Source organism: Epinephelus lanceolatus, chromosome 1 (assembly GCF_041903045.1).
Source record: "Epinephelus lanceolatus isolate andai-2023 chromosome 1, ASM4190304v1, whole genome shotgun sequence".
NCBI lineage: Eukaryota > Metazoa > Chordata > Actinopteri > Perciformes > Serranidae > Epinephelus > Epinephelus lanceolatus.
The window spans coordinates 4,781,208-4,797,678 of NC_135734.1; the positions used below are offsets into that span (position 1 = coordinate 4,781,208).

General features: G+C 42.8%; 1 protein-coding gene across 1 annotated transcript in view; it reads left to right on the forward strand.

Moving 5' to 3' along the window:
• Positions 1-9,745: 9,745 nt before the first annotated feature.
• Positions 9,746-16,471, forward strand: part of nucks1a (nuclear casein kinase and cyclin-dependent kinase substrate 1a) — a 35,540-nt gene continuing 28,814 nt past the window's right edge. Inside the window, exon 1 of the mRNA XM_033633038.2 lies at positions 9,746-10,040. Coding sequence (XP_033488929.1) covers positions 10,024-10,040 — 17 coding nt within the window. The 5' untranslated portion in view covers positions 9,746-10,023. The remainder of the gene's footprint in view (positions 10,041-16,471) is intronic.

Here is a 16,471-nt window from a genome sequence, read left to right on the forward strand (position 1 = left end):
CATAGGTTATGGGATACACATGGCCTTTATCAGGATCAATTATGAGATCGTGGACAGATTTCAGGATCAGCAGATGGATTGATTACTCGTTGCAAAATTTGTATATCTGCTATCATAAAATCCTGTGGTTAGTTCGTTTCCTTTCACACCACAAACAAAACGCACCAGAGTCCATTTGGAAGTGGATCAAGACCCACCTTTTTGAGTGGTCTCGGTTCACTTGTTTGGTCCACACCAGGGTTCGACTGATAGCTTTCACACCAGCCCAAACGAAGTCTACTAACCGCACAAACGGACCTGAGTTTGTTTTAATCGAACCAAACAGGTTAGGTGTGAAAGCATCCTTAGAGTTTGAAGGAACGTTAAACAGAAGCTGCAGGTTAATCAGGCTAGATAATGAACGAGCTAAGACAAAGTAGTTCTGACCAATAAAAAGCTCAGGGAGCATGTTTAATAATTTGTGCAAACCAATACACGCTCCTGCCAGAATTTCATATTTAGAAAGTTATTAGGCTCACATTAACATGTTGAAAACCTTATCAGATTCTGACTGAAAAGCCTGTTGCACCATAGAAGTCACCAAAATATAAAGCTCTGTTCTCACTGCTCAAAAAACCCTCCAACACCCAATAACATTTGGTTTTTGTATGTAAGGGGAAAGGCTCCAATTGGCATTCGCATCCAGTTCAAATGAATTTCGGGTATTTATCGTCTCTGGCTCCAAATTTTAGCCCCCATAACTGGCGAGATGCAATGTCGTGCCACCACAAATTTCAGTCCGTCTCGACCCAAGCAGCATTCAAACATCAATCCAAATGAGTCCGCACCGAGTTTGAAAAGAGACTGAATAAGTAAGAGTTATTTATAAAAATAAGTAACCACCATAAAGTTTTTACAGGCCTCTATGCTGCTTTCTACTGTTTTCTGACCTGTTTTCTAGCCTGTCATTGAGGTTCAATGTGGCACACTACTAAAACACACAGAAAGGCATACTCATCTGCTGCAGAGCCGTGTACACTGCTCAGGTCTACTGGCAATGGGAAAGGAGTCCATAGCCTTTTTTTAGCTATTTTATCTGTGTCAAAAACCCCCCCCAAAAAAACCCAACAACACATACACAGGTTAGAAAGTGATGTTTCCCTTTCCACCAAAATTAGCTTGTGTATACAGGTTTTTAAACATGGATAAACCCCCTTAAAAAAGGCTATGGACTCCTTTCCCATTGCCAGTAGACCAGAGCTGTGTACACGGCTCTGCAGCAGACAAGTACTGTATGCATTTCTGTGTGTTTTTTGTGTGTGTATGTCACATCTGATGTCATGGACAGGCTAGAAAAAAGGTAAATAACAGTCGAAAGCACCATGAAGACCTGTAAAAACTTTACAGTGGTTACTTCTTTTTATATCACTCACTAATTTGGATCAATGTTTGAGTGCTTGGGCGAAAAAGAGGCTAAAATTAGTGCGCTCATCTGGGTGCTGTGTTTCCATCAATGCCAATCAGAGCCGGAGCTGATAAATACCTGTGACTACTGCAGAGTCATTTGAACCAGGTGTGAATCCCGATTTAACCCTTTCCCATTACATTAAAAATCCAGATGTTAGTAGGTGTTAGTTGTTTTTTTGTGGAGTGGAAAGAGGTTTTAGAGTCATTATCTACAAATCTGGAAGGTGCATCAGATGTCTTTTTTCTTAGCCTGTCATGTCCGCAGCTTATTGACTCTACTGAATGTGCCCTTCACTGTGTGGGACTTGGTGACCACTCCATGTAACAGAAGAAAAAGAGAGATTTGTCTGTGTATGCTTAATAGGTGGAGATTGGAGTTTTACCAGCAGTGTCACAACTCCACACACAAATGTAAAGAAATCCACTGTTTAAGGTCATGTATGCACTGAGATCCATCTGTAATGAATGCAAAAAACAACAACATAATTTTAGTAATTTATTCATGTTGGATGGTGTAAGTCTGTGAACCAGCCCACCAAAGTGTCCAATCTAGCTCACTGAATGACTTTGTATGATGGCAAGATGGCACTGTATGAGACGACAGCCTATCCAGTCGCTCTGCAGCACTGTTTTTGTTTTTACCTTTTTCTTCCCCTCTTTTCTAACTTTTCAGCCTTTTTTTAGTATTTACTTCTTCATGAAGGATTTTACAAGTATCCCATGGATACAGCGGACTCAAAAAAACACACGGGAGTCAGCTCTCTCATTTACTCTGGAGAGGAGTTGCTGGCTCTTAGGATGAGCACACCTGGACAGAGACACAACATCCCAACGGAGCTGCGGAGGCTGCAAGGCAGGGGCTAAGCTAAAGGCTAGGCTAGCAGACAATCGGAGGCGCTTCAAACCATCGATTCCCTCCGTGATTATGGGGAATGTCAACTCCCTGCTGAATAAGATGGACGAGCTGGCCGCTTTGGAGAACCAGCGGATCTACCGTGAGTGCAGCTTGTTCATTCTGACGAAGACATGGCTAACTGATAGCATACCAGATGCTAACGTGGACCTGTGGGGATTTACAGCAGTGAGAGCCGACAGGGACGCGAAAGCATGTGGCAAAAACAAAGGTGGGGAACTCATCATATATGTCAACAACCGTTGGTGTAACCCCGGCCATGTCACCGTGAAGGCGGTTTTGTGTTGCTCACATCTGGAGCTGCTGGCCGTTAGCTTGTGGCCATACTATCTACCGAGGGATTTCAGTCACGTGATTGCCCTCTGTGTTTACATTCCTCCGAGAGCAGATGCGGCCGCTGCCTGTGAAAGGATACACAACGTCACAACATGGCTGCAGATGCAACATCCTGAGGCCTTCATAATAATATCTGGAGACTTCAATCATGTCACCGTGGACTCTACCCTGGCTGCTTTTCACCAGGTTGTCAACTGCCCCACCAGGAAGAACAGGACGATTGACTTACTGTATACCAACGTTAAGGAAGCATACAGAGTCACCTCCCCCCACTAGGTAAGTCAGACCACAACCTGGTGTACATACAGCCCCAGTACACCCCCCTGGTCCAAAGGCAGGCTGTCACCACTCGCTCCATCAGGAGATGGACTCCTGAAGCAGAGGAGGCTCTGAGAGACTGCTACAACACCACAGACTGGGATGTGCTGCTGCGTGCACATGATGATGAGGACATCAAGGGGATGACTCACTGTCTCACAGACTATCTCAACTTCTGTGTAGACGTGGTTGCCCCCACCAAGACTGTTCAGTGTTACTCAAATAACAAACCATGGGTAACACAGAGAGTCAAGGTTGTCCTCAACAAGAAGAAAAAGGCCTTCAGGACTAAAGACAAAGAGGAGATGAAAGCAGCACAGCGTGTGGTGAAACGCTGCCTGAGGGAGGCAAAAGACTCCTACAGGGAGAAAGTGGAGCAGAAGCTGAGAACAACATGAGGGAGGTCTGGGAAGGTGTCAGAACCATCACAGGCCACAAAGCTAGGACCAGCACAGGGGGGGAGGGTGTGGAGAGAGCGAAAGACCTGAACAACTTCTTCAATAGGTTCAGCCACTCCACTCCACCACCCACCCACCCTCACTGCAAACAACCCCCCCCCCCCCCCCCCCGCCCCCCACCCCAGTGCATCTACACCCAGGCAGCACAGCAGCACCCTCCTCCCCTCCTCTCCCCCGAAGGCCGCAGCCACCTTGCACCCTGTTCTCACACCCTCACCTCTCTCCAGACATTTCTCACCTCTCTCTCACAGCAACTCCAGCTCCATGCCCCCCACCTCCCCTTCCACAGCAGCTATGCAGCCCCCCCCCCCACACACACACACACACACACACACACACACACACAGCCTCCTCCCTGCATCACAGCTGACCAGGTGAGAGGAGAACTGAGGAAGCTCCGGCCCCGGAAAGCAAAGCAGCAGGACCAGACAAGGTGTGTCCCCGTCTCCTCAAGACCTGCGCCGCTGAACTTGGTGAGCCGCTTCAACGGGTCTTCAACATGAGCCTGCAACTCGGGAGAGTGCCCACCCTCTGGAAGACATCATGCATCGTTCCAGTTCCAAAGAAGAACCGGCCCAGCGAACTGAATGACTTCTGACCGGTGGCACTCACATCACATCTGATGAAGACTCTGGAGCGGCTCTTCCTCAACCTCCTCAGGCCTCAGGTACAGCACGCTGAGGACAGCCTACAGTTTGCTTACCGAGCAGAGGTCGGTGTGGAGGATGCCATCCTCTACCTCCTACGCCGAGCCCACTCGCATCTGGACAAGGGGAGCAGCACTGTCAGGATCAATCAATCAATCAATCAATCAGTTTTATTTATAAAGCCCAATATCACAAATCACAATTTGCCTCACAGGGCTTTACAGCATACGACATCCCTCTGTCCTTATGACCCTCGCAGCGGATAAGGAAAAACTCCCCCAAAAAACCCCTTTAACGGGGAAAAAAAACGGTAGAAACCTCAGGAAGAGCAACTGAGGAGGGATCCCTCTTCCAGGACGGACAGATGTGCAATAGATGTCGTACAGAACAGATCAGCATAATAAATTAACAGTAATCCGTATGACACAATGAGACAGAGAGAAAGAGAGAGAGAGAGAGAGAGAGAGAGAGAGAGAAAACTGGACATGTGAAGTCTTTTCTTCTCTGCATGCTCTTTGTTCTTCAGACAAAGAGAGCTACCTCACACTTCAGTGAGACAAAAGTCTCAAAATTTGATTGGACAGGTCTTTTAAGTGACATGCCCCTCTTTGATGTCACCAAGGAAACTTCAGGAAAGTTGTGCTCTCTCAGACAAGTCCTTGTCTTGCTCGTGAGCTGTCGACCAGCTCACACCACCTCTTGCTCTTTGCCTTTGGCTGGACAGACCTCTTTTCCTCCTGGGCTCTGACCAACTCGGAAGTCATTGCCCCAAACCACTAAAGGGACGGAAATTGCTCACAGACTCTCTTAACCTGAACCAGTAAAGTTAAATGTGCAAGCAAAAGCTTTGCAACTAACTTTCCAGCGACAAGGAGAACCAAGTTCAGTTATCACCCCAGCGTCTAACTTTCCAAAGACCCTGAGCGACCAGCTTCCTCAGATCTGCCCCTTCGGAACAAGGACACAACAAAGACTGCTTCTGGAACCGCAGCTCTTTCCAGCCTTCCTCGGCCGGCTATCAAAAGGAGCACACCACCAAGTGACTCTTTCCTCCATCCATTCAAGGATCTGTAATGTAACAACTGGGCATAGTGTTATCACAGCTGTATAGGCTAAGCAAGACTGTTTATCTTGTTATATGTGATTTAATGCTGTTTACCGAGTTATTGTTGTGATTGTTTGCAATTAGGTTATTGGTTAGCTGGCTTCGCCAAAGCTAAGTGTTTAGTTTGCTTTTCGCAGACAGCATCATGCATGCAACTAAACATCCTCTGCACTAATCCAGACCCTTTGCAACACATATCACATTCACATAGACTCATTTACAAATAGGCTTTCAACAGAGCTACACCCAGAGAGGCAACTCAAAGTTCCCGCTTGTTTTCCTTTGTCTTTGTCCTGACCACACGGTCAGACAAACACCTCCCCCGATCTGAAGCCAGCTTTTATTTGGCCATGTTGTAGTTCTCTGGTGTTGGCCATTTCATATAGGCAAAACGGCCCTTTGATTACCTCACCCACCTTTGTCTCTCTCTCTCTCTCTCTCTCTCTCTCTCTCTCTCTCTCTCACACACACACACACACCAAGGTTGTATATAGTTAATTAGTTAGAATTTGTGTGTTTGGTTTTGCTTTGCTCAGTTTATGAATAAATATAATTTTTGGAATCATACCTGCTGTCTGTTTAATGTTGCACAAGAGTGAATGAATAGTCAGCCTCTGCTGCGTCAAGAACTCCGAAATCCTCCTTTACTGTTAATTTTGATGATGGTCATTCATTTCATTATTAATCAAAAATTCCAAATTAATAGTTTAGTGTATTTTATTAGACTGATATTTTCAACTGAATATCATTTTCCCTATTCGGGAATGGTGCTGCATAAGGTGGTTTAATGTACATTAAGTCACATTATTTAACATAATTAACAATAATTATTAATTCCAATAAACACAAGAAGTTTTTTCCTGATAGCCAACTGGATACTTTCATTGGAGATCTATTATAAGGTCAGGCCCGTATTACGGCCTAAGTCCCAACAGATGGTGCCGTCCTGTAAAACATAGCACTGTGGCCTAGATCACAACAAAAAGTATCCCCTCTTTCACATCATCACCAGTATAATTTACGTAAATGGTGCCTCCGTGTGATGCCTAAAACTGTTGTTCCCAACAATTGGTACATGGTCTGTAAGGCAGGGGAGAGCTTAACCTGCTTCCTGAATAGCTTCCACTTTAGTTTGATGTGGTGACGTCAAAACCACGCAGGAATGAAAATTTATGCACACATGACTGACTGAATGAAGAAAATATATTAAATATTGTTAAAATTGCAATTGCAAATGTTCATCATCTGTTTGTAAAAGAATTAACATTTTTAGAATGTACTTGTACTTTTTTACACTAAAAGAAAGGGAAACATTTTGAGGTGTTGTTATTTATCTCTTGTTCTGCAATAGTTGTTCTGGTCTTGTCCATTTGAGAACAAATTTGCCCATATGTGGCCTGTGAAATAAAGTGAGTTTGATGCCCCTGTTTTAAGCAGTGTCAGTGACGGTTGCATTTCATTTTGTCATGAGAATTTTTCTTTCAAGAAATTTACAAACGGTTGTGTGTGTGTGTGTAAGTACGTCAAAAATCATGTATGAACTATGGGTTAAACCAGGTTTAAAGCGGTGATCAAACTTATGGCTCAGAGTACTTACCCTTTTACACTGTCAGATTTTCCGTGAATGTTGGGCCATTTTGCCGGCAAGCTGCGAGCGTTAATACACACAGAGCGGGATTGGCGAGTTGATCCGAGGTGCCCAATTTTCTGCCTCGTAGGGTAGTCATATTGGTGGAACCTTTTTAGTTTACACAGAACGAGGCGGCCTTCCACCATGGGAGGGGCTTTTCAAGACTTGTGGGAGGAGCTGTTGATGATGCCTCACGTGCGACCCACTGGCGGTGGATAAACAGGAAACAGCTGATAGCAGGAATTAGCAAGCAGCTAGTAGCAAGAGGTAGACGCAAACCTGACAGACACTGTAAAGATGAGCAACTGGTGACACAAGGAATTGCGCGCCCTCCATGCCCTCGCAAACGAAGAGGCCATTAATCATCAGATGACGGGGACGGCGAAGAACAGGCCGACGTACGAGAGAATTGCCGAAGGACTGACCAGCCGTGGCTTCCCTTGGAATACGTCACTGTTTACGTCACACGCTGAGCTACACATTTTGTAACTTGTTCACGCCCCCCATTGCCCCGAAAAAGGCGCATCCTGTTTAACAAAAGTAGGTAGGCGGAATTTTGCTGCACTCCCCGATTTTGTTTTTATACTGCCAATGCTGAAAGAAGACTGATTGGGCTTTCCTGCAAATTTGCACAATTCCTGTTTAAAAAGGGCTACTGTTTGTTAATGGACAGGGAGAACAGATCAATAAAAAATTTGTTATTTATACAGACGATAATGAACACACCATTTTTACTGTCACAAATCCAGGTGGTCACCATTTTAAGTATCAGGGTATTGAACAGCACCATATTTTAACTCTAAAGGTAATAGACAATTATTTTGCTTCAAGGGATAGTTTGATTTTTTAAAGTGGAGTTGTATGGGGTACTCATCAATAATCAGTGTATAACAAACAGTAGGTGTCAATCAGCACGCCCCCACAAAGCTAAGGCCCCGTTTATACGACAACGATTTCAACTGAAAACGGTAAACTTTAGTTGCATTTTGGCCGATCCTTTACATGACAGCGGCGTTTTGGGTGCCTGAAAACATAGCGTTTTAAAAACGGGTTCCAGAGTGCAACTTTTTGGAAACGGCAGCGTCTCCGTTGTCATGTAAACTTGCAATATGCAGTTCCTCTGAAAACGGACACTTTTCGCACATGCGCATTACGGTTCCAGTCACTAGGCATGCCGACCGTCACAACAACAATGCTGAGCTCTGTTTGTGCTGCTCACCCTGTTGATTTGAAGTGAACTGTAGATCTGTTACTGTAGCAACTCCACCTCGTCGTCCATCCAGACAAAGTTATCTGTGTGTGCTTTCGCCATTGTGTCTTCGTTGTCGATCGTTTCAATAACATTGTCATATAAACGCAGAAGTTTTTTAAAATGCAAAGGACAGACTTTTCCGTTTTTAGAGAAACCGTTGTCATCGAAACAGGGCCTAAGTAATGTACTACTGTGGAGGAATCAGCAACAAAATGTATTTCAGCCACCTAAAGATAAGATAAGATAAGATAAGATAAACTTTATTGATCCCACACTGGGGAAATTCAGACAGAAAGTGGAGAATGACAATGAAAAGAAAAGAAAATAAAGATTAAAAATAGAACATATGTATATACAGTACATATACATATATAAATATGTCGAAAAAATGTCTCATCTAAAGAAATCAATATCAGTTTAAGTGTATGCTATGTTGAGACTATTTTCACTGCCTCATCTTAATGTCAGACAGTGATTTCCAACTGGAACATTAAGCCGTTATATTGCTTCTCTTCAAACCCAGACTCCATTGAGAAAAACAGTGATTTAATGCTACTGAACACAAGAGCTGCTGTCTATTGTTGCCCTGATCAGTTTTGTTTTTGATTTTTTGTGTGTGTTATTGACTCTGAAATGTGAAGAGTTAGCTTGGATTCACCAATGTCACACAATAACATAAACACACTTAGTGACCAACCACCAGCTCCCAAGTTCAGCAAGCTAAAATTACTGTTTTTGTCAGTGGGGTCTGGTGGCTTTGAAGAGAGTGTAGATGGGAAACTAGAGCTAATAACGGCTTCCCCGTCAAAATGGGCGGTTTGAGGGAAAGGTAAAGTGCTGAAAATACTCTTAACATAGCGTACACTTAAACTGATATTGATATTTTTAGGTGGGCCTTTTTATGGTGGCTAAAATATGTTTTGCTGCTGACCCCTCCACAGCATTACTTTGCTTAGCTTTCATGTCCAACTCTGCTCCTCCAAACTGGGGGTGTGCCAACTGACATCTACTGTATATATTATACTGACTACAGATAAGTAGCCTACCCAATACAACCCCACTTAAAAAAAATAATCCCTCTAACGGTGAGCGGTAATTTGGCACTATAATTCTTATTAAAGTCTGAATATTAAAAAATGCTTAACTGTGTGAAATCGATCACCAAAATAACCTGTATAACTTTAATATGATGGGCTCTAATAATACTATAGGTGCAATTGTTTTCTACCTGCATCTCCTGCTGCAGCAGTCTGCCAGGTAGAAAGAAGAAGGTTACTCTCTGCAATACCACAGTCCACCTGATTCCTAAAATATGTTACATTCAAACATTATGTATTCATGATGTTTTGCACGTTGTAACCTGTACTTTCAATGTTACTTTATGGTCATATGGGACCCACACTGAATTCAATGTATGCATCCAACCTGAGGGCCTCTTTTTGTTTTCTTAACAGATCTAATTCAACCGAGCCTGCTAACGGAGGCGGGGGACTAAACGCTAAAAGTGCTCTGACGTGCAGCTGAAGTATCCAATATAAAGGAAATTCGTCGTTCAAATCAGCCAATGGGAGAAGCGGAGTACCGTGTTGCTCCTCTCAGGGCCCCGTAGGGGCGGTGCGTGTCCTCGAAGACCCACCCCTCAAGGCCGTGGGGTTTGGTTGCACACAGGCTGCAGTTTCAGTTTGTTTTATTCACCATTTTGAGTAGCTGAAGGTAAAAAATTAAGAATATTTGCATTTGGAGGACAAGTCGCTGCCGTACTTTTATTTTTACGCGCTAGCTAGGACGGCGGAGTTGTGCGCCAACCTCGCTCCCCCTCGGTGTTTTGCAGAGCGGGAATCTATATTTCTTTTTTCCCCTGTGCTTTTTCTTCTCCCCCCCTTTGTTACATCCTTAACCTCTACAGTATTCCTGCAAAATGTCAAGACCAGTGAGGTAGGTGTGCTAAATCTGTCCTCTGCTCTTCCTAAGTTAATAACGACACCGTGTTGGCAAGGCTTCGCAGATAACGTGCACGTCTCGACCATGCTGTGTTTTATGAGCTGGGAATTTGTTTATTTCATGAAAAAATAATGGGAATGGGTGCGCGTGTGCTTTCCCTTCTTGTGTGTGCACCCTCTTTTCTAACATGGATCCCAGCGGTGTGGACTGTTCGCCATGTCTTGTGGAGATACGCGCAGCCCGCCGCTGTGTCGTGTCTATCAGGCTTTTATACGGATCCATGATGTGCATTGTTGGCTGCTATGTAGGCCAGGCGTAAAATTAGGCGGTGTGATTTAACCAGCTACGTTTTACGGCTCACTTAAGCCAGGCCTGACAATATTTTCCCTCTAGAACTGAGAATGAGAATATGGCTACCCATTCATCTAGGGGAGGCTCTAAAACGCTAACAACCCCCTACCCAGAAAAAAAAACGACCGGAGGAGGTGGTGTTCGGCCTCGGGGTTTGATCTTGTTGCCGCGCAGACTAGGCATGTCGATGCTTCAGGCTACTTGCATCGCATTTCACTGTATTTTTTAGCATTTTTATCTCTTCACAACAAATAAGATATTACTCGCCATAAATTACGTCGTTGGAAGAATTGCGGAGGGCACATACATTTTCAGTGCTGGCAGTAAATTAACACTGCTGGCTGATGTCAGAGGAAGGCGGAGAACTACAGAAGTCACCACACCCCCTAATGCAATATCTCCACCGTGATTATAACGCAGCTGTCTCCACAGTCCAACACATATACAAATTAAAAGTCCTTCAACTTGATTAGAAGTCATTTTTAGACTTTTATATTTTATTTAAACGTTCGCAGGTTGTGTCAAGGAATTTGTTAGGGACTGTTCTTTACGTGTTAGAGGAGGGGGTGGCTGGGGTGTGACTTTTTTCTTTTTTTTTAACTATTATCATTACAGTGAGTCTCCTCGAGGTCACAAATAGTTTTCTTTGAGCGTCTATTAGTTGCTTGGGGGAAATGCATGACCCTCCTTTCATCATAAATAACCATAATTTTCTATATTCACACCAAATGTAGGTAGTGAAGCCAATGCAACAAATAAACAACACAAAAGGAGTGAGAGATATCACCAAAACATACACCTAATTTCTTGAGCAGCGGCTGGCCAGGATAATATCTGTGACTTGGCATGGCAGACGTTATCAGATTTAAAAAAAAAAACAAAAAAAAAAACATTGGGTTTTCAGTCTTCTTATGCATACAGGAGTGCAGAATTGATTGTGTTTTTAGGGGATTTATTTAGTGGTTTATTTTTGTTGTATTTTAAATGGGATGTAGAGTAAAGTGATTTTGATGAAATATCACAATTTCATTTTAAGATTTGGTTATGTTTCCTGATAGAAGCCTTCTCGCGCATAATATGTTCATGTTGGAAATTTGAAAATTTGATGTCAGTTTCTGTTTTTACAGTTTCTTGCTATGATAAATGTTGTAATTTTTGTGTTTTTTTTCTGATGGTATTTGGAATAATTGACACTGTATGCACTTCCCCAAAGCCATAATAAAAAAATAAAAAACACATAAGTCCCTCCTCAGTGCTTAAACTTATTTGACAGCATTTTATATGTGCTCGTGGAGTCAGTTTAAAGTAAACTTCACTGCACTGAAGTAGTTACAGTTACTTACATTATTTATGTGTTGATTTTATTTTCTATGGCCAAAAACAAAAAAGAAAAGGGTGGCAGCTGTCTCTGTAATGGATAGTGTTAAATGGGCATATAATAACGTTTCATCGATCGCAGGCCCTTAAATTGCATCTAATCAAAATCGCATCATGGCAGACTTTGTAATATCAGCAAATATCTTATCATGATGAAACGGTGATTTTTACCCCCAGTGGTATCTATCAGTCACAAACTTTAATGTATACACCTGGAATGTCTCTAAGTGAAAATTAAATTATTTGGAAAAAGCCAGTCTTCGGGGACTATGAAAATAATGGAAGATGGAATAAGGTATGATTAATACGCTCAAGGTCTCAGTGTTATTAATATACATTTCAAGATTTCACTTGGATTAGAAAAATAAGTCCCCTCTAATATCTCAAACTATCATAACCACATCATCATCAGCAAGACACTTATTCTTACCAAAACTGAACACGAAAGTTTTGGTCACACACCTCTCACAGCACCGCCCCCCCCCCCAATTCCATTTTCATGCATACATGTCACATCTGCAGCCCTTTCTTTGAAAAAAATATCTTCCCCAATTTGTAATGGCATTAGACACAACTTATGTCTTACAGTTACTTAAATTGTGCAGATTTTATTTTAATCCAGCGATAGTTTCTGGTTATTGTGTGAATTAACGTATTGCACAAGGAAATCGGGGTTACTGGACTTTAATTATCTCCACAAACTTCAAAAAGACACATCATCTGCTACATGAAAGGCCTGATTGTTCACACGTGCTCACAGTCCGCGACGCCACACATGATTTTAGCTTAAGGCCAGTTCAGACAGACAATAGCATTGCGAGAAAAAAAAGTGGCCCAGTCATTCATCTTAATCAAAGCCAGTGCTCTGCAGATGCAGAGGACGGCTCTGGCAAAAAGTTGAACCTGGCACACCTTTCACCACAATGCATTTAGACACCATCCTGCAATGCATTACATTACCTCGCCAGTCAAACGTGCAGGTGTAGATTACTTTGTTACATGAAAGATGTCATTTGAAGTTGTGTTTGGTCTTAATGCCAGGCAACTTTCAATATTGACGATTAATGCTCTGCACATTCGGTCAGCCATTTTTGACATGTGCCATTGTTTTTGAACAGCTGTTTTAACGTTTTCAATTAGGTCGTGAGTGGCTGAAAGGATGGTGATCTTTGCCACATTTACAGATTTATACCCTACTCCAAACAACCGTTTTGTTCATATCACACTGTGCCTGTATGAATGAATCAACAAGTTCTTGAATATTCTTGGCCCAGTTGTTGAAGAAATAGAATCTGGATCAGAATGACCCAGATTTGGAAATCCCATGTTTTGTTGTCAAGCTAATCCATTTTACTTTTGTGCTGTTTTCTAAAGCAACATTGGATTGGATCACACTGATCCAGATACAAACTTTTCAAGATTACCAAATTCAGATAGCCACGGGACAACATATCACAACGCAAGTAGCCTGCCAATAAACACACTACAATAACCACTTATTACCATTTAGAACATGGCACTCTTAAATACTTGATTCTGATTGGTCAATCAACAAAATTCTGCAGTGTTTATTTCTTGAGGTATCACCGCTGCTCTGCTGTTCCGTTGCTAGGGACGCCATAGCAACGGCCTTAGACTGAGGAGCATCAAAATCAGTTAACGTTAGTCCACACAGGCCAAATAGGATCGGAGTGGCAAAATGCAGCATTTTCATCTCAGCCTCAGACTTACTGCTCATCAGGTCATTGGCAATGCTGTCACCAACCACAGCCAGCAGGCTGGTAAAGAGAGTGTGGTTTGAGGTCCAGCTCCATCTAGCCAGACATGGCAGAGAGGGGAACCGTGACCTGACGAGGGATGCGTTTGAGCTGAAGACAGATGAAAACGGAGTGGAGTATTTTACCCTTTCCCACAACCCCAAAACGAAAAATCACAAAGATCCCAGAGATCCATGCAAACAAATTTACAGAGGATGCATATTCGGAGGGCCACAAAACCCAAATTGTCCCGTCAAATTTATTAAAAAATCTTTATCTCTTTATTTTATTTATATATTTTAGTAGTAAGCCATTGTTATTTTTCAACAGTCACCGGCTCACTATACATTATCCCTTACATGTGCCACCACAGAGGATGAAACAGAGATCTTTGAGATCATAACTTTAAAAGAGAGGTACGCACTGTATGTTTAAACATAAATGTACAGCAAACAAGACAGCAAGAGGCACAACCCTGCACTCGTTCTTTATATCAAACCATATAAGTTGAGTAAGCTGACGTTAAATTATGCCACTTAGCTTAGTTAAGAAGCATGCTATACCAGCTAAATGTTACCTCAGATAGATGTGGCTTTCTAGATGGCTTCATTCTAGTATTAGACCTACTTTCCCTAATTTGCATTCACTCTTTATTTGCACATATATTTTTTAATTTGTAACACTGCAATTGAAAGAGGGACAACAAAGCAGCTTTCAGGAATCTCGACACTTGCGGTTAGGATGCTACACACAAACAGGTGAGGAGATATTAAGCAGTCAAGGATGAAGAATGCTGATTTGTGGAACACACACTTGCAGCGTTCCGCACTTCCGAGCCAGTGTAGCAGCAAACTTTATTTAATTTCTACAAATTTCACTTTGTTTGTGTTTTGATTAAAGATGGGTACCGAAACCCGGTACTAAATTAGCCCCAAGGCTAATCAAAGACCATAGTATTGATAAGCACTTTCGGTATCGTTTCTTTTGTGCCGGTGCTGAACTCCTCCACATACACACACAGACGCCTACACAACAACGTAACCGATGAACAGCCGAGTGGCCATGGTGGAAACGAAGTCAAGATAACTCAAAAATTACTCGAGTTGACAGGAGCTACAATACTTCATCAATACATGTGTTCAGCAAGCACGAACATGCAAACATGCAGACAGTGATATTCAATATGATCCGTCCTTAGTCTCTCATCCACCAACACTAACGTTATGTCTTAGACAAGGACAGCACGCTAGTTCGGCTGATAGCGAATTGTAACTAATAAGCTCAAATGACAGCTGTCTGTATGTAGACTAACATAAGCCCTTTTTAGATAGGAATTGTGCAAATTTGCAGGAAAGCCCAATCAGTCTTTTTTCAGCATTGGCAGGGAGTGCAGCAAAATGCCACCTACCTACTTTTGTATACAGATTGTGCCTTTTTCGGGGCAATGGGGGGCGTGAGCAAGTAACAAAACGTGTAGCTCAGCGTGTGACGTAAACAGTGACAAGGGAGGGAAGCCGCGGCTAGTCAGGTGGTGATAGTCAGGCAGCGATTCTCTTGTAAATCGGCCTGTTCTTCACCATCCCCGTCATCTGACGGTTAATGGCCTCTTGTTTGCGAGGGCAAGGAGGACACGCAATTCTTTGCCTCCCCAGTTGCTCATCTTTACAGTGTCTTTCAGGGTTGTGTTTCCCTCTTGCTACTAGCTGTTGCTAATTCTTGCTATCAGCTGTTTCCTGTTCATCCACCGCCAGTGGCTCGCATGTGCGGTGTCATCAACAGCTCCTCCCACAAGTCTTCAACAGCCCTTTAACCGATAAAATACGTTTATTTTAAAACACGCTCCTCTGGCTCTGATGCAGCCATCTCTATGCCTGAAGTCCCCACTCTTGGCTGTGTAACAATGTCCCGCCTACAGCCCCCACTGATTGGTTACACTGATTGGTTACACGACACAAGTGATAGCCAGTCAACACTGAAGCTTCTACATGCAGTGCCACAGACTTGGAGAAGCACACTGCTCCGTGAGCCACGGCAAAAAAAAAAAAAAAAAGATTTAGGCTAATCGAGCTCCTTTACCTAATAAAAAGAAGACAGAAGTTAACTCAAAATATAGCTGGCATGAGTGCAACAAACGTGGAAAAACAATTAGTGCATGGTCCGCTAGCATAATGCTAACATATGATGGAAATCTTCATAGACGCAGAAATTAGCTTCGGCGCTGCAACAGCATTACAGTGACAAACAAAGTGCAAGTGAGCAACTCTACATAACATAAGCAAATAAACTCAGAGCAATACATTTGTACTTACAGACATATGTTTCCTGTGCTCTATTAAACTTTAACCTTGTTGTTGTGCACGACTGCAAGTCTGCATATTCTTCTTCTAACACTACTCAACACTGAATAGGTATAACGACTAGGGCTGTAGTCATACAGAGAAAATCTTGGTCGACTAAAGTCGCACATAATCTTCAACTAATTGATTAGTCGTGGGGAAAAAAAAATCTGCACGTTATTTTCACAGGTAACTTAGCCTGTCCCCCCGCTGCAGGAAATAATGAATTAATCCTGGAAAGCTATTGATGTTGCACTTTTTCTCCTTCTAAAAGTAACACAGCGATTATTTGACTAATGAGAATTTGGTCGGATGAGAGCATAGCGACCAAATAATCGACTAGTCAACCAGGAGACTACAACCCTACTCTACACACCCATGGACTCGGCCTGTGGACACACACACACACACACACACACACACAGTGGCCTGTAAAGCATCAATGCAAAATTAATTGCAAAACTGAAAACCCGCTCTCCATAAAGATGTGTTGATCAGTGCAGGGCAGACCGAACGGTTCAATATTTTACAGAGAACCGTTGCATCCCTAGTAGAAAATAGTGTTTTCTATTATGAAACTCGTCAGAGTTTTGTCGAGAGCAGG